At 42.3% G+C, this 19,013-nt stretch overlaps 1 protein-coding gene across 2 annotated transcripts in view; it reads right to left on the reverse strand.

Moving 5' to 3' along the window:
• Positions 1–13,934, reverse strand: part of LOC137658874 (gem-associated protein 8-like) — a 52,630-nt gene extending 38,696 nt beyond the window's left edge. Inside the window, exons 1-2 of one of the 2 annotated variants that reach the window (XM_068393999.1) lie at positions 13,853–13,934; positions 6,505–6,678 (exon numbers count right to left, since the gene is read on the reverse strand). In XM_068393999.1, the coding sequence (XP_068250100.1) occupies positions 6,505–6,678 (174 nt within the window). In that variant the 5' untranslated portion in view covers positions 13,853–13,934. Of the gene's footprint in view, positions 1–6,504; positions 6,679–13,771 lie in introns of both variants that reach the window. The other variant, XM_068393998.1, reaches the window with a different exon arrangement.
• Between the last annotated feature and the right edge of the window lie 5,079 nt (positions 13,935–19,013).

A 19,013-nucleotide genomic window follows, 5' to 3' on the forward strand; every position in this document is an offset into this window, starting at 1 on the left:
GGGCTGAGAGGTCGATGACTGGTCTTCAGCCTCCACACACCTTTCTTACAAGAAAGAGTCGACTGAAGAAGCCTGGGGACCCATCGAGGACCTCCTGGAGAGCGCCCTTCTTCAACAAGGTCTGGACTTCTGCCCGAAGGCCGGCCCCTTTGCTGATCCCATGGCAAAGAAGTCTATTGATACTGGATTTCTGGTCAAGGGAGAGAGAGATGTTATGAACGGGACCCGATATCCTACACGAATCAAAGAGATTGTCCAGGGTTCGGCCCCGAGTTGCTTCCATCTGTATGAGCAACTTTGTAGGCATCCCCCCACTGGTGGACGAGTGCCTATCCTAGCGTTTGCGGCCTCGGCTGCTCCCGATGGGAGGAGGCCTACTCGGAGAACTGTAGGGCGATCTCAGCCCTGGCACCCTTCAACCCTTGAGACCAAGGCAGGGCTGCACTGGTCTTTGAGGGCTTCTGGGTGCCCTTGCCCTCCCGAGGGGGTATCTCTGGGTCGGTAAACCCGTTGAGAACCCTTATAAGAGTCAAGACCTGCCAGAATGCATGTTCTGACTCTTTTTGCTCTCCTTCCGACGTCGGACTTGCAGCGAAATCTCCATCTTCCAACCACGAGAGCTCTTCTCGGGGTGAGTCACAGACATCCCTTGAGTGGCTGGCTGTCTCCGTCTTGGTAGTCCTTGTGGAGGACTTTGGCAAAGTTTTGGAGTTTTTGGGCTCCTTCCGAGGAAAGCAGTAGGACTCCAACATCAAAGGCCTGGATGTCATGTCCTTCCTGATCTCCGATAGGGAACTCTCGGCGTGAGGGGAGGCTTCCTCCGACGGTGGAATGGAGGAGGTTCTTCCCCCACGCGACTCCCTTGGCAAAGGTGAGGTGGGAGAGTATCCTGGGGAAGATACAGGAGGGACTATCCTTGATGGCCTGACCAGAGTCAGTTTTACCCTCGAGGGAGTGACCACGTCAGAGACTCTTCTTTTCCTCTTCGGGGGGTGGAAGAAGCCATGGTTCTGTGTCGAGAGTCTGGAGCTACAAGCTGCTCCGATGAGCGGCCAGACATGGCAGGATTGAAGGCCTGTGCTACAGCTCTGACTAAGGCACTGAACCATGGATGCTGACTGACCGATACACTGTCAGACAGATCCCCTGAAGCGAAAGGGACCAAAGGTTCCCTGCGAGGAGTTTCCTTTATAGGTGGGTCTGCCTTAGAAGAAGGTAGTTTTGGGATCCGGAACCCCTCTGCAGAAGCCTGCTCCCCTTTTCCTGATGGGCGCGCTGAAAGGCGTTTGCGGGGAGGGGAGTGAGGTGACCTGACCGAGTGCAGTTCCTTTCCTCATGTTGGTGAGAGCTGGCGCGGGAGAGTGCTGGCACTCAGGTTAGAGCTGGCGCGCGGGCGAGAAGCTGGCTTGCGTGCACAAATGAGTGGTGGCGCGGGCGAGAGCTGGCGAGTGTTGGTCCGCACACGCGGGGAAATGTTGACGTGCGCGTGGGCGAGTGTCGGGTGCGTGTGACCTGGTGCGTGCGCGTGGGAGAGATCTGGCAAGCAGGAGAGCGCTGGCGTGTAGGAGAGAGATGGCGAGCGGACGCAGGAGAGTGCTGGCGTGTGGGCGAGCGTGCAGGCGAGATCTGGTGCGTACGCGCGGGCGAGTGATGGCGCATGCGAGCAGGGGAGTGATGGCACTTAGGAGAGCGCTGGCGCACAGGAGAATGCTGGCGCGCAAGAGCTCGACGCGCAGGCGAGTGCTGGCGTTGCGGGAGAGTGTTGGCATGCAGGAGAGCGCTGGCGCGCAGGAGAATGCTGGCACGCAGGAGAGCGCTGGTGCGCAGAAGAGTGCTGGAGCGTAGGAGAGCGCTGGCGCGTAGGCACATGTTGCAGCTGCCGTCTATGAGGGCGATCAAGTGAAGGGGCGTGCCAAAGTGTTGTAGAGCGCTGGCGAGCAAGCTGGTGCTGACGGACTGCTGGTGAGCACTGGTGCACTGAAGGAGGTTGGCGAGCTGAAGGACGATGGCGCGCAACTGAGTACTTCAGTAGGGCCTCAAGAGGCTTTACCAGGAACAGGAACGGCGATGGAAGGTCGGCAGGTCGGTTGGATGGTAGATCAGGCACCGGGATGTGCCCTTTGGAAGGGCGAACATCCACCGATGGAGATCGCGAACGATCTGCAGAGAGGTCCAGGACCGAAGTCGGAGGACTAGTAGCAGGTCCAGGCATGGTGAAGGTCGAGGGCCAAAAGATGACTGCAGCGAAGGCTCCTCTGCGGGTGCCGGCTGCGACGACGAAGCAAAAGAGCCGAAGAGGCGCCTTTTCACCGATGGTGAAGTGAGACCTCTAAGGTGAAATGGAGGGCGAGCTTTACGACGAAGACGCCCTCTAGGGGCCGTTGGATCAGCAAGCTGACCGTGAGCCGCAGTAGTCCTTCGAAGAGGAGTCTCTATGAGTGAACTCCCCCGAGGGAGAGTAACAATCGCAGGAGAGACAGACGCTGGACTTAGTTTCCCCCGTTCCTGATTGGACTTAGTTTCCCCCTTGAATGATGATCACGAACAGGGGAAACTAAGTCGGCAGCAACAGCTGGAGAGTCTGGAGGAGCAGAGGAGTCGGACGAGATCATAGGCGACACCTCTGACACCACAACGTCGACAAGGGCCAGAGGATCTGCCTCCGATGGCGACGATGACTGCTGCACAATAGCACCCCGGCAGATGATTTGCAGCAATGCGTCCTTGGAGGGCGGACCCGAGAGCCCCAAGGACGACCAAACCTGTAACAAGGCCTCACCCAGGGGGATAGGGGGGGCCACTTCGCTAGGGGAAGCAACACCATCTCTCGAGGACCGGGTTGGCCGATATTAAATTGGTCTACGCTTCGGAGGAGGGTCGGGAGACCAAAGAAGAGGCCTTGGATTTTTCCCCCTTCGAAGGAACCTTCGAAGGTGAAATATCCCGCTTAGATTTCTTCTTCCGCCGTCACCCAAACCTCTCCCACTGGGAGGCAGACCACTCCCTACACTCATTGTTACAACCACACCATTGACCTCTGCAGGTGGGACAAAGGGTGTGGGGATCGGTCTCCACCGCCAACATAAAAGTTCCACAGGGCCGGCCGGTGAGTCTAGGGCAGGTGCGCATGCTTGCAGAAGTCAACACACAAACACATACTGTAATCGAAAAAAGAAAAAGCAATAACAGATTAATGGCAGTCCAATAAAGGCGAAGGATGAAGAGCGGCAACGTTCGTTCACCATCCGAGCCAAAAGTAAAGTGACCTAAATCACAGGTATGTGAGTGGCAGCGATAGCAAGCTAACCCCCCTAACCCCCGCTAACTAGCGGTGTGGGTAGTTAACCCTCGCTAAACTTTAATGGCTCGTCATTTCAGCTACACTGAAAGTAATACCCTTAACCCTGGATAGGTACGGTCCTCGGACACCCCTTTAAGGGTATACTCGGACGCGAACGACCCCGACGCCAAAAAAAATTCTTGAAAAATCAGTTTTTGCAGTAACCTCCTTTTTTCTTTTGCCAAAAAAAACTTCAATGAATGCTTAAAACAACTGTAAAGATAAATACTACTCATCTGCAGAAAAACTATTTATTATAAATATTTTAAAAAATTAAGTAGAAAAAAAAAAAGACCTGACATAAAAATTCATAAAAAAAAAGTTTATACATATATACACAAATCCTTTTAGGAATTGATTCTTGAATGTTTAGGACACAACTTGATGTATTTTGGATGAAGTCAGACCCATGGAGGTGAAGATCTGAAATGAGAAAAAAAGGGTAACTTTTTTTGGCCAAAAAAAATTGTCCAAATTTCATGAATTTTTTTGGGTACCCAAATGAAATAGGAAGTGGCTAATTTTTTTAGGGAATAAACATATGTTATCCTAAAATAGAAATATGTAAAAAAATCTTCATTATTTTGTAAATTACATTTATATCAGGGGCCATATCTAAAGGTAATTTTTTGAGTACTTGGAAATTTCGTAAAAAAATACATATATTTAATATATAATATGATATTTATGCAGGTAAAAATATACCAAAATATCACAAATTCTATAGGGAACAAGAATATATATAGATAGGGCAGCTTACGCTTCGGATATGTCCACAAAATGGCCGCCAACCACACTGACTCAGACTCCCTAATCTGCCACTTGAAATGTAGGAAGGGTATGTCAATTTCAAGGTGTTATTTACTAATCTAATTATTATTGGATATGCATAAAAATTGTATGGTGGGTTGCTGGATAATTGTCGATTATTTTACGACTATAAAATTAAAATTCTGACCCAAAAATTTTTTTTTGAAGGGAAATAAAATCGAAAAAAAAATGTAAAACAATATTTTAGCTAAAAAAATTTGATGATATTCAATCAAAAAAAAAGTAAACAAAATTTTCCGACAAATAAACATCTAGAGGAATCATTACTCTGTGATAGTTCCTTAGTACGTAGTAATTTTGAAAGAATTGGGAAAAAACGAAAAAATGGCAATCACCGGAAAATCGAACACATACCTATATATACGCCATATCTGGCTAAAAAAAAGATAGGCATGGGTAGCCAGATCATCTAGAAACACTTTCCAACACTATAAAAATATAAGTTTTGCGACACTACTTGCCAATTCCTTACGGTAACATGACTAAGCAAAAAAATGCAAAACAAATAAAAAGGGGCACTCGTGGAAAAATGGCCATTCTAATATACGGCATTTCAGAAAAAAAAAATTTCAGCCACGTGCTAGGCAAACCATCAAGGCATATTTTCCGACAAATAAACATATAAATGAAATATTACTCTGTGATAGTTTCTTAGTACGTAGTAATTTTGAAAGAAATGGGAAAAAACGAAAAAATGGCAATCACAGGAAAATCGAACACATACTTATATATACGCCATATCTGGCTAAAAAAAAAATAGGCATGGGTAGCCAGATCATCTAGAAACACTTTCCAACACTATAAAAATATAAGTTTTGCGACACTACTTGCCAATTCCTTACGGTAACATGACTAAGCAAAAAAAATGCAAAACAAATAAAAAGGGGCACTCGCGGAAAAATGCCCAACATTCTAATATACGGCATCTCAGATAAAAAAAAAAGACATGCACGTGTTAGCCCAACCATCAAGGCACACTTTCTAACACATAAACATGAAAAAAAAATCAATAATATACGGCAATTCCTTACTACGTAGTAAATTTTTACAAATATTGAAAAAAAAACAGAAATTGGCAACCGCAGTTAAATACCCAATATACCAATAACTACGTCGTATCTGACAAAAACAAAATCACGCATGGGTAGCCAGATCATCTAGACACACTTTCCAACATTAAAAAAGCAAAAGTTTTACGACACTATTTCGCAATATCTTACGGAAAAATGACTTGGCCAAAAAATTAAAAAAAATTAAAAAGGGACACTCGCGGTAAAATGCCCGACATTCTAATATACGACATCTCAGATAAAAAAAAAGACATGCACGTGTTAGCCCAACCATCAAGGCACACTTTCTAACACATAAACATGGAAAAAAAATGAATAATATACGGCAATTCCTTACTACGTAGTAATTTTTACAAATATTGAAAAAAAAACAGAAATTGGTAACCGCAGTTAAATACCCAATATACCAATAACTACGTCGTATCTGACAAAAACAAAGTCATGCATGGGTAGCCAGATCATCTAGACACACTTTCCAACACTAAACAAGCAAAAGTTTTACGACACTATTTGGCAATATCTTACGGAAAAATGACTTGGCAAAAAAATGAAAAAAAATGAAAAAGGGGCACTCGCGGTAAAATGGTCCTCGTGGTGATGAACGACATTTTAACTAAAAAAAAAAACATGCACATGGTAGCCAAACAATCCACCAAGACTTTCCACAACTGATAACCTATACAAGTTGCACCATTCTACGACAATTTCATAATACGTAATAACTTTGATAATTATGCAAACTACCTCAGAAGGGTAAACTCGGACGCGAACGACCCCGACGCGTCTCAGAAATCGGGGAAGGAGTACAGCTACAGCAATGCACATCTGGACACTACTAGAGCGTGTAGGGGAGACACCTCCTGCAGGTCGATCACCCACAAATTCAGTCACAGGGGTGAGTCACGTGAGAAAAACCTGTTTTTTTTTTACGCTCGGGGTCGCAAACGACCCACCGTACCTATCCAGGGTTAATAAATAGCGTAGTTTACATTCCTGTTACGGAACAAAACTGCATTAGCTGGCCAGCCCCCTTAAACAGCCTTAGACAGGATGCGACAGTACAACTGTAATCATTGCAGTCGAAGACAAAAGTAAAGTGTCTTTGACAGGAGAGTGGGCAGAGCCAGGGGCTATCTCAACCACTCTCACCAGCTGTCATTAACTACCCTGTTATCGATTTCAGCTCCAATGAAACAATTCCTTATTTTAAAAGTATTCAAAGCCTGTTTTCAAGTAAAATGAATATAGATAAATAAAGCTTACCATTCTAATTAAACTGGCTTTTTTATGTGCAGCACGGTATTTTGCCTTTAGTATTGCATCCCGATGAGCGGCCATCATCATTGTGTTGTAATGGTACCAGAATCTGGCAAATTTACTATTCATAAACCATGGATCTGGTACAGTCTTATCCTCTTCCACACTGTCTTCATCCATCTGAAATAAATGAATCAAATTAAAACTATAAACTTCACAAGCAAAGTACAGTACAGTAATATGTTTCAAGTTATATCTGTAATGTCTTCATCAAGATTAGGTAATATATGTGCCATACATGTATAAATAAATCATATCTATATTCTTTTCACTGTCAAAAATTTAAATACAGCAAAATGAATTCAAATGTGCAAACATTTTATTCCTCACATACCAATAGTATAACACACAAAACAGGAGTTTAAATATAATAAAAAGCATTAAAATGTCACAAATATTACAAGTCCTTTATATTTTTCCTAACTATACAAAACTTGAATCCTTTAATATGAGAATGATTCGAGCACAGCTGGAACAAAGCAGGTAAAACTTATAACATGGTATCGGCAATAGCCAGTAGTTGGCGGCCAGTAGTGAGGAAGCAGAAAGTTAAAGGACTCGGGTGTGCATAATAAGAAAAATTACAAATTTGAGAGTAATTTGTATTTTCCCTGATGATACAAACCTGTAGCTATTTACACGGATTATCTTTCGGCGAAGCTGGATGACTAGCCATAACACTTTTAAGCAAGGTGGCATCTACCAAACCCGCTAGTTAGCGAGGGGTAGGGGGGATTGCCAGCTACCCCATTCACTCACATACCAGTGTGTCTAAACCACTTAAGATTGCAGGCAGGACTTTCTAGGAGGACAAGTGATGACGGGCCAATTTGTATAAATAGCTACGGGTTTGTATAGTTAGGAAAAATATAACTTCCAAATTTGTCACTTGTTCTGACGCTAAAGAGTGATGGGGGGAAAAGGATGAGTCCAATTCCCCTTGGAGGAATCTCCTGAAGGGGAGAAAAGACCAACAGGTGAAGGAAGTCTTTCCCGCAGATGCGAAGAGACCAACGTCTTTTGCCGTTGAAGGCGATTCTTCCTGCTAGCAGGAAGTATTGCTGAACAGAGGCTGGAGGGGGGAGCGGAAAAATCCAATTCCCGACAGAGGAATCGCCCAAAGGGGAAACCAAACAGAAGTCTTTCCCGTAGACAGGAAAAGCGACCAACATCTGCTGCCGCTGTAGGCGATTCTTCACGAAAGAAAGAAGATTGCATTTCAAGGAGATTTAAATGATGGTACCATTTGGGCTCTGGTCCTGAAGATGAGTGGTACAGCAGGTGGCTGCCCCCCCCCCCCCCCCCCCCCTTTCTTTGAGACCTCTGAAGGGAGCGTCAATTCTGGGGAGGAGAAACAAGGAGATCGATTCTTCAGATGAGATTCTTGTCTGTCAACCTTCTTCTCAGGCCTGTCTCCTGCCCAAGTCTCACAGAGAACCAGAGAAAAGGAAGATCCCTTGTGCTGAAACACCTGGGATCTGCATGCCCCTGAAGAGGTTGGATTCGACGGAGACCGATTCGACCTTGATGAACCAGAGTGAAACGGTGACATATGAGACGTAACCACTGCTGGGTGAAAGTACGTCTTGAAGAGGGAATAGCTATTGTCATCCTACGCATTGGACCCCGCCATTCTGCGAAAAATTTCTGCAAGCCGATACCGATGAACATGTCTATGGATACCGGTCTCTGACAAGGAAGTCGGGATTTACTCGAGATTTACTACAATCCTCAGATCATGGTAAACTCGAGGAGTTGCCTCGGTATGTTACCGAGACTGTTAGGATCAGCCAGTCCCCTCGAAGTCTTTGAAGAACGAGGCAGATTCTGTAGGGCTAAGTTGACACTAGGGTAAATCCCTCATGAAAACCTGAGGTGCTAACGACACCAAAGCACCGTACCTTGACATGGAAAGCCTGTATGAACAAAGAAAGCGTCCTTGATAACGGATATCCAGGAAAACTAGGAGTACCAGTCCTAGTGGTTAAACGTGCACAGGAAGTCGTGGACTAACTATTTGTTTGACTGTAAGCCTTCTCCTTGCCAGACATAGTTGATGATCAAAGTTGTTCCCAGAGGAGAAAACAAAATTGGAGACGTCTATAGGAAGATCTGATTGTAGAAGCTCGGGAATATCTTGATGAACAAAGTCGTCTTGTCTGACCGGATGTTCAGATCATGAAGATTAAAGAGAGAACTACCCTCACACCTCAACAGGTGGGTGGAAGAGACAGAAGTGTATGCTCTTGTAGCTAGGCTGCAGATTCTCTGTCCTTGGTGAAAAGAGATGAGTACTCCGAGCTCGTAGGAGGGGGTTATCCACTACTGGAAAAGACTCAGCCGAGGATGAGAGAGGGAGTTATCCCTAGAAAAGAACATTGACCGATGGGAGAACTCCGGCTGCGGAAGAGAGTCATTGTCCAAGGGTTAACAAACAAGACTTGAGCTAAGCTAAGAGTTGGTTGTATATGCCTCTCCGTGGAAGAAATACGCGGATGGAGGCTGTAGATGCTCATACAAAGATCCGAGGGAGCATAGGCCGACGGAGACAGAGCAAGATGAGATGCCGATAAACTCTAGTGTTCTCAGGAGCGTCAGTCATCCAAGGGCTGACTGAATCCCTTGTTGCATAACTTCGTTGGCCGGAAGAATCCTAGCCCCCTAAGTTGCTATAGCCATAGTATAAGAGGATCCAATTCAATCCCTTACAACTGAGGGACCGAAAGAAGGAATAACCCCATAGGGTTATGTCTCCCAAAGTTGGTATGAAGGGCTGAGGAGCAGATCCAAGGAATTGTGCCCCAAGAACCGCATCCGAGATCTGACAAACTCTCAAACTTGTGGAGAGAAGAGAAGCCAATAACCCTAAAATATTATGCTCACAAGATTCGTTCTGACCCACCGGAAGGAGGCTGAGTCGAGTGGTCGGAAGTTTTCGCTGCGGGAACCGCTGTGTAGAACTGTGCAGTAACATCCTAAGTGATGTTACTGCATCTGAGACTCCTCTTTTTCTCTTCAAGGGAGAAGCAGCCAAGGTTCTCTGCAAATCTGTTGGTGCCGTCGGATGTTGCGAGGTCTCCGAAGAGTGAGATAATAAAGCAGGCCCGAAGGCTTACACAAATGCTCTGACAATGGCACTGAACCAAGGCTGTCCGCTAATGGTGGCACTGTCAGAAAGAGCTCCTGAAGAGAAAGGGATCAATGGATCCTTGTGAGGAGTCTTGACCGATGGTTGATACGGTGGGTCCGCCTTCAAAGATGGAATCTTCGGAATCTTGAACCCTTCTGTGGAGCCTCTTCCCCCTTTTCCCAGCTGGCGCGCTGTAATGTGTTTGAGGGAGGGGAATGAGGTGATGGTGACCTGTCAAAATGTTTGCCCTTTTGTTTTTTTTTACTCTTATGTGAAGAGTGCTGGCACGTTGGCTAGCGCTGGAACACAGGAAAGTGCTGCGCGGGAGAGCGATGGAAAACCGTAGAGCACTGGTGAGCAGGCGAATGCTGGTGAGCAGATGAGCGCTGTAGCACAAGTGAGTGCTGGCGAGCCGTAGAACACTGGTGCGCAGGGGAGCGCAGGTGAGCTGGAGAGTGCTGATGAGCTGGAGAGCACTGACACACAGGAGAGCGTTGCTGCAAAAGAGAGCGCTGGTGCGCAGGAGAGCATGAGTGCAGGTGCGCTAGTGAACATAAATGAGCTGGCGAGCACTGGCAAGCCAGCAAACGCTGGTGCTTCGAACGGCGAGAACGCGCTGGAGATCGCTAGGACATTGGAGAGCGCTGAGGAGCGATGACGCGCTGGAAAGTGATGCCGAGATGTTGGCTAGCAATAATGCACTGATGAGCACTGGTGAGTTGGAGAGAGCTGGCGCCCCGCCAAAGGTCTGGAATGCTGCGAAAGAAGGTGTGTTCTCGAGGGTGAGTGATGTTTGGAAGCATCACGAGACAGGAACGGAGAAGGCAGGTCAGAAAGTCGGCACAATGCAGGAACAGGGATGTGCCCTTTGGAAGGGCGAACATCCGCCGAGGGGGATCGCGAACAATCCACAAAAGAGTCCAAGGTTGAAGTCCAAGGAATAACAGCAGCATCGTCTGGAGAAGGTCCTGGACCGGGCGAAGGTCAAGGGCCAGAAGACGACGGAAGAGGAGGCTCCTCTGCGGGGAAAGGCTGCGAAGACGAGGCTGAAGACCCGAAGAGGTGCCTTTTCACCGATGGTGAAGGGCAACCTCTAAGGTAAAGCGGAGGCAAGCTCTGCCAGATCGAAGACGCCCTATTGGGCCCGTGGATTAGCAAGCTGACCTTTAGGAGCAGCAGTCCTCCGCAGAGGAGTCTCCATGAGTGAACTCCTCTAAGGAGGAGAAACACTCGCAAGAGAAACAGATGAAAGACTTTGCTTCCCCCTTGAAGGATGATCAGGAACGGGGGAAGCGCAGTCGGCAGCAACAGCTTAAGAGTCTGAAGGGGCAGGGGTGTCGGCAGCAGCAGCAGAAAACGCTTCAGACATCACTACGTCGACACAAGACAGATGATCCACCTCCGAAGTCAACGAACGCTGCGCCCCAGCAGCCAGATGATGAGCTGCAGCAAAGTCTCCTTGGAGGGCAGACCCGAAAGCCCCAAGGTCGACCACACCTGAATAAAAGGAGAAACACACAAGGCCTCACCTGGGGGGAGAGGTGAGGCTGCTTCACTAGGGAAAACAACACCATTTCTTGAGGACCGGGGTTGACCAATAATTAAAGGGCCTACGTACTACTCGATGGTCTCTCAGAAGAGGCTGATCGAGTAGGAGCTTCAGAGGAAGGTCGAAAAGCGGAAGAAGCCTTGGGTTTTTTCCCTTGCAAAGAAATCTTCGAAGGAGAATTATCCAGCTCTGACTTCTTCTTTTGCTGGCGCCCAAAACTTTCCCACTGAGAGGCAGACAAATCCCTACACTTTCTACTGCACACTTATTTTCAAGTTCACACCGTTGATCTCTGCAGGTGGGACAAAGGATGTGACGATCAGTGTCCACGGCCGACATGAAGGTACTGCAGGGCCGGCCTTCAAGTCCAGGGCAGGTACGCATGGTCGGCAGAAGTCAACACACACGCTAATAAAGAGAATGCACAAACAAAAAGCATGGCAGTCCTAAATAACGAGGACAAAGAACGGCAACGACCATTCACCATCCGAGCCAAAAGCAAAAGTGTGTGAATGGGAGCGGTAGCAAGCTAACCCCCCTACTCCCACTAACTAGCCTCTCTAAAATTTTAATGGCTTGTCCTTTCAGCTTCGCCAAAAGAAATACCCCTAATAAATATTATAGGTTTGTATTAGTGGTAAATGTGTAGGAGAGCTCCGCGCTCGATTTAAAAGTTTCTAAAAGTAGAAAACGAAAGAAAACAGTAAATTAGAGCTACAGTTACCTTGAAACTGTGAGATAATCCTCCTACAACCACCTAACTCTTACACAGAAAATGTAAGCATAAACCTACTACTACAATTATGGGGGACCCCAGTGGGAAGCGGGGTTTTTGGGTGGGGGGAGGAGGAGAAAAGTGATTTTTCGGGGCACTACCGAACCTAATACAACTACCTACCCTACCCTGGGGGCCATGTACCCCTACCTAGGCCTACCGGGGGGTGGGCTCTGCCCCCCTGCGACCCCCCCTTAAGGCTACAGTAATTTTCAGGGCACCACCGAACCTAAGACACCCACCTAACCTAGCCTATGGGGCCCTGTACCCCTACCTAGGCCTACCGGGGGGGGGGGGGGGGGGCCTCCGCCCCCCCTGCGACCCCCCCTTAAGGCCACATTGAGTTTCAGTTCAAACGAAACAAATTCAAATGAAAACGCCTTTTGCAAAAAAAGGAACACAAACTTCAAATTAGTCTCAATATCTAACTTACCTTTGAAACAAGACACGAAAAAATTGCACCTCCTCTTCCTTTTCCCACGAGTAACCACACTACGATCACACCGGAATGCTAATTTGTTGTAATCTATACGGCACACGTTTTCACAATTAGGGCACTTTTTCTCTGCCAAAATCAAACCATGACGTTGAGCAAATGCAATTAGCAAATCAACTTTCCCTGAATAATGTACACAAAAATCCCCATAAGAAATAAAGCAATTGTCACAAGTGACAGTCGGAACGGTATGAAGGTCCTGCTAATTGCTCCATACTTCACGGCAAAATGAGCTTTTCAGTTTGAAGGGAGATCCGAGACGTGCAAAAATATTCCTCCACGGAACTTCACGTAAACTGTGGTAACTGGTGGAAAAATAGCAGGGATAAGTGAAGTAATAAGTGTCAGCATTGGCTAGATTTGTAAAAACCGCCATGATTGGTTTTCAAACAGTGTGACGTCAAGAAAACACCTGTTATTGGTTAGAATAGCATTGAGAACTAGTTTGCCATAAGCAGTAAGGCGGTGAAACAGCTCATTTTAGCCAAGACATCACACAGTAAACAAAAACAAACACTTAGAAAAAATCCAGGTGAAACATAACTATAAACACGAATATCTTCGTTAAATAGAAGCTGCTCATATATTGACTATTATATAAGTGTTCTATATGATATAATAGTGAATTGTAGGTGTTTAAATTCTTCAAGATCTTCCGCGGAGCTCTCCTACACATTTACCGTATTAGTTATGGAACAAAATATAAATTTACATTTTTCGGGGTGTATGTATGATGATGGCCAACCCTATCGCAAACCTGCCCAAAAATATATTTGCCTCAGAATTACCAAGTCGAATTAGACAGCCATGGGTACAAATATCTAGAAAATGGGAAAGAAACTTCCATTTTTAAGTCCGCACGAGGCATTATTCGTTGATATACAAAGCCTTCCATTTAAAAGAAAAAAAATTAGGGTCGTTTCTAATATTACCATATACTATTTATACCATAATTGAGACCTTCGGACTGTAGAGAACGTCCTTGGACTAACACTTCCAAACACTAAGGTAAAACACTAAAGTAACGTTACCTTTTCAGAACAAAAAGTTACAGATGTCAAAAAAACTAATTATCTTACACTGGTGTAAATTGTAAGAGCACTTAAATTACATTAATTGTTTAATGTCATGTTTCACCAGTTTCCTAAATTACAAACGCAGATCGTAGCATGTCTACTAACTTGGGTAAGCAAATCAAATTTATGGGTAAAGTAAAGAACAGGTGACATGATCCGTAAATTACAGGAAATATATATTACTTACCTTTGATGCCATAGTAGGCTAAAACAAAAGCTATCTAAAATATTTCTAGTTATTTAAATAAACAAGTGAGAACAAACTAACACTTCTCGTACGGACATTAGTCAACGGCGTTTTGTTTACATTTCTTCTTCTTCCATTTTAGTAGGAGATCTGGCCTTGTTTTACATTTTTATCAAGCTATCGTACTGGGGTTTCAAAATTATCGTTTTGCTACCAAAATTATCGTAAAATATTTCGAATGCATATAAAATAATATCGTATTTTTACCATTACACTATGCTATGCAGTAATGTGATTTATGCATAAAGAAAATGAAAAAAAAAGTTGTTCCGTTCCCGGTATGAAAAAAATGTGATATTTTACTTGTTTTACTTACTTGTTACTTGTTTTGGTTTTAGATCCAACCCTCCACTGAAGTCGAGTGAACAGCTTATTATTATTATTATTATTATTATTATTATTATTATTATTATTATTATTATTATTATTATTATTATTATTATTATTATTATTATAGGAAACGGCATTTAACAATATAAAATAGACATACTCATGTTTATATATATATATATATATATATATATATATATATATATATATATATATATATATATATATATATATATATATATATATATATATACTCTATCAGTTCCTAAAGGCAGAGGCAAAGGAAAGAGACCAGCTAGTCAGGCTAGGACCAGAGAAGGCCAGACAATGGCTGCAGATGACTCAGCATTTGTATCTATATAAGTCACATACATGGGTTATAGATAATCAACACCCAAGCTAAAACCAGGGAGGGCCAGGTGATGGCTTTTGATTAGCAGATAGACCTATACAATTGATGATTGTCTTCTAAAGGCATAAAGGTCGCTCACAAGTAGCAGAGGCAAGGGACAAGAATGTATTCAAGGGACTAACTATCCATCTAAGACCAGGGAAGGCCTATTTATGTTCACAAAAAAAGTGGTTTTGAATCCTTTCCAGTAAATTTTCAGGTCACTATTATAACACTTTCTTTTTAGAAAGTGTTATAATAGTGACCTGAAAACTATTAAGCCTGAATACAAATGCTAGCGAAATAACGATACAGAGCAAAATATTAACTGGAAAGAAATTATTTTTTTTCACACACCAAGGCCCGCTTGAACAGACCTTTAGTGTTTGATGGAGGGCGAGAAATAAACCCGTAAAAAAAAAAAAAAAAAAAAAAAAAAAAAAAAAAAAAAAAAAAAAAAAAAATTATACGAAAGATAATACTGTATACGGAAAATTATATTCGACGGATATAGCTACATGTTCTGTTGTGAATGATCTGCTGGAAATAATGGATGAGAACAAATGTGGTATATTGATTTTACTTAATCTTATAATTCTGCCTTTGACACAATAGTTGCTACTTAAAGTTTATGATCCATTGTCACTGAAGAGGAAGCTTTTGAGTATCGAAAATCATCATCTTCATCATCATCATCATCATTATTATTATTATTATTATTATTATTATTATTATTATTATTATTATTATTATTATTATTATTATTAGCTAAGCTATAGCCCTGGCTGGAAAAGCATGATGCTATAAGCCCATGGGCTCCAACAGGGAAAAATAGCCCAGTGAGGAAAGGAAACAAGGAACTAAATAAACTTAAAGAGAAGTGATAACAATCAAAATTAAACATTTTAAGATAATTAACAACATTAAATTAGATCTCTCATATATAAACTATAAAGAATTCATAAAAACGAGAGGGAGAGAAACATGATGGAAAGAGTGTCAGAGTGTACCCTCAAGCAAGAGAACTCTAACCCAAGACAGTGGAAGACCATGGTACAGAGGCTATAGCACTACCCAAGACTTAGGAACAATGGTTCGATTTTGGAGTGTCCTCCTAGAAGAGCTGCTTACCACAGCTAAAGAATCTCTCCTACTCTTACCAAGAGGAAAGTAGCCACTGAACAATTGCATTGCAGTAGTTAACCCCTTGAGTGAAGAAGTACTGTTTAATAATCTTAGTGTTGCCAGATGTATGAGGACAGAGGAGAATGTAAAAAGAATAGGCCAGACTATTCGGCGTACTTATATAAAAAAGAGCCGAAACCAGAGAGAGGAATCCAATGCAGTACTGTCTGGCCAGACAAAGGATCCAATAACTCTCTAGCGTTAGTATCTCAACGGGTGCTTGGTGCCCTGGCCAACCTATTACCTATACTATTGGTGGACTAAAAGTACTACAGAGGCATCCAGTAACGTTCAACATATTTGTAGATGATACAAAATTTTACTTCTCCATAAACGATATTGATGATACCTCTGCTCTGGGGAAAAATAATACCCAAAGTACAATATATCATACGACATTTCATTTCCAAAATGTTCAAAATTATTTCATAATAAAAATTACAAAATTATGTAAAAGACGGAATGAACAGGAGATATCGAGAGTAATGTCTTTCTTGCAGAACTGTCACCTACTTACGTGGCAAACTAAACAATGTGTTAATGGTACTCTATTGGGTAGTAGGTTGGCCAGGGCACCAGCCACCCGTTGAGATACTACCACTAGAGAGTTATGGGGTCCTTTTTACTGGTCAGGCAGTACTACATAGGATCCTTCTCTCTGGTTACGGTTCATTTCCCCTTTGCCTACACATACACCGAATATTCTGGACTATTCTTTACATATTCTCCTCTGTCCGCATACACCTGACAACACTGAGATTAACACCTGACAACACTGAGATTACCAAAAAATGCTTATCTCAAGGGGTTAACTACTGCAATGTAATTGTTCAGTGGCTACTTTCCTCTTGGTAAGGGCAGAAGAGACTGTCCAGCTATAGTAAGCAGCTCTTCTAAATCAAACCACTGTTCCCTAGTCTTGGATAGTGCCATAGCCTCTGTATAATGGTCTTCCACTGTCTTGAGGTAGAGTTCTCTTGCTTAAGGGTACACTCGGACACACTATATCTTATTTCTCTTCCTCTTATTTCGTAGAAGTTTTTAGAATATATATTATGAAATATTTATTTTAATTGTTGTTACCGTTCTTAGATATTTTATTTTAATTGTTAATCAATTCGCTTATTTCCATGTTTCCTTTCCTTACTGGGCTATTTTCTTTGTTAGAGCCCCTGAGCTTATAGCATCTTGTTTTTCCAACTAGGGTTGTAGCTTAGCAAGTAATAATCATTCCTACATGTTATATATATCATGAACATTATTATAATAATACACTGTTGTACACATTCATTGCATTTAATTTTACATCATTTATTTTCGCCAATAGTTTCTGAAATATAATATAATAAATTAGGTTATCTGAGGATGGATGGACTTTAAATCTGTAAGGAAATCATTTTCGGAATAACAGTTACATTTCTCAAAAGAATAGTCCCCTCTCTCTCTCTCTCTCTCTCTCTCTCTCTCTCTCTCTCTCTCTCTCTCTCTCTCTCTCTCTCTCTCTCTCTCTCTCTCTCTCTCTCTCTCTCTCTCTCTCTCCTGTTTTTAGAATAATTTATTGTTAATTTGTTCTTATCATTTATTTTTTCCTTATTTCCTTTCCTCACGGGGCTATTTTTTTCCCGTTGGAGCCCTTGGGCTTATGGCATCTTGCTTTTCCAACCAAAGTTGTAGCTTGGCTAATAATAATGATAATAATAATAATATATATTGCAGCCATTTCTGCATTTCTTAGCCTTATTTCTGTAATTTCCTTCACATTCGAACTATCGATAACGATGTCTCTGGCTGTTTAAGTGTGTGCTACCTTTAAGAAGGGCATGAAAGTCGGGTCTAGCGAGGCGACTTATTATTATTATTATTATTATTATTATTATTATTATTATTATTATTATTATTATTATTATTATTATTAGCTAACCCACAACCCTATTTGGAAAAGCAGGATATGCTATAAGCCCAAGGGCTCCATCAAGGAAAAATAGCCCAATGAGGAAAAAACAAAGAAACAAACAAACAATAGAAACAATGAACAACTATAAAATATCTTAAGAACAATAAGAACATTTAAATTTATCTTTCATATCAGCCACTTTTTGAGATACTACCGCAAGAGAGTTATAGGGTCCTTTGACTGGCCAGACAGGACTACATTGGATCCCTCTCTATGGTTACGACTCATTTTCCTTTGCCTTCACGTACACCGAATAGTCTGTCCTATTCTTTACAAATTCATCTCTATCCTCATAGGCCTACACCTGACAGCACTGAGATTACCAAACAATTCTTCTTCGCTCAAGGGGTTATACTTTTTGCACTGTAATTGCTCAGGGGCTACTTTCCTCTTGGTAAGGGTGGAAAAGACTCTTTAGCTATGGCTATGGTAAGCAGCTCTTCTAGGAGAAGGACACTCCAAAATCAAACCATTGTTCTCTAGTCTTGAATAGTGCCATAGCCTCGACGGTACCGTGGTCTTCCAATGTCTTGGGGGTAGAGTTCACTTGCTTGAGGGTAAAATCAGGCACACTATTCTTGCTCATTTCTCTTCTTGTTTTTTAAAGTTTTTTATATTTCATATATGAAAGATTTACTTTAGTATTTTGTTCTTAAAAAATTATCTTACTTGTTTATACTTCTCTTATTTCTCATCTTCTTGTTTTTTGTTTTTTTTTTTATTTTTCGTAGTTTAAATATGAAAGATCGATCTTAATGTTGTTACTGTTCGTAAAATACTTTATTTCAATCGTTCAATGCTTCTCTTGCATCTTATCTATTTCCTTGTTTCCTTTCCTCACTGGACTATTTTTTCCCTGTTGGAGCCCCTGGGCTTATAGCATCATGCTTTTTCAACTAGGGTTGTAGCTTATGCAGATAATAATAATAATAATAATAATAATAATAATAATAATAATAATAATAATAATAATAATAATGTATCACTCGACTTTTTGGGTTTCTGTTTTAATTTTTTTTAAATCCCTTTTATTATTATCATTTCTAATAATAATAATAATAATAATAATAATAATAATAATAATAATAATAATAATAATAATAATAATAATAATAATAATAATAATAATAATAATAATAATAACAGCCACAAATTAAAATTTCGCCGTCAATTTAGTCAATATAGCCTATACATTTTCTGTCTTGCTTCAGACTTAACAACATCTCGATCGGTGGTCCTAATTATTTTTCTATCGCTATCATCAATATGTAGTACATAGTCATTTTTCTATGTGTTGGAATTAAAACTTTATTACGAATATG

Source organism: Palaemon carinicauda, chromosome 19, assembly GCF_036898095.1.
Source record: "Palaemon carinicauda isolate YSFRI2023 chromosome 19, ASM3689809v2, whole genome shotgun sequence".
In the NCBI taxonomy this organism is placed as follows: domain Eukaryota; kingdom Metazoa; phylum Arthropoda; class Malacostraca; order Decapoda; family Palaemonidae; genus Palaemon; species Palaemon carinicauda.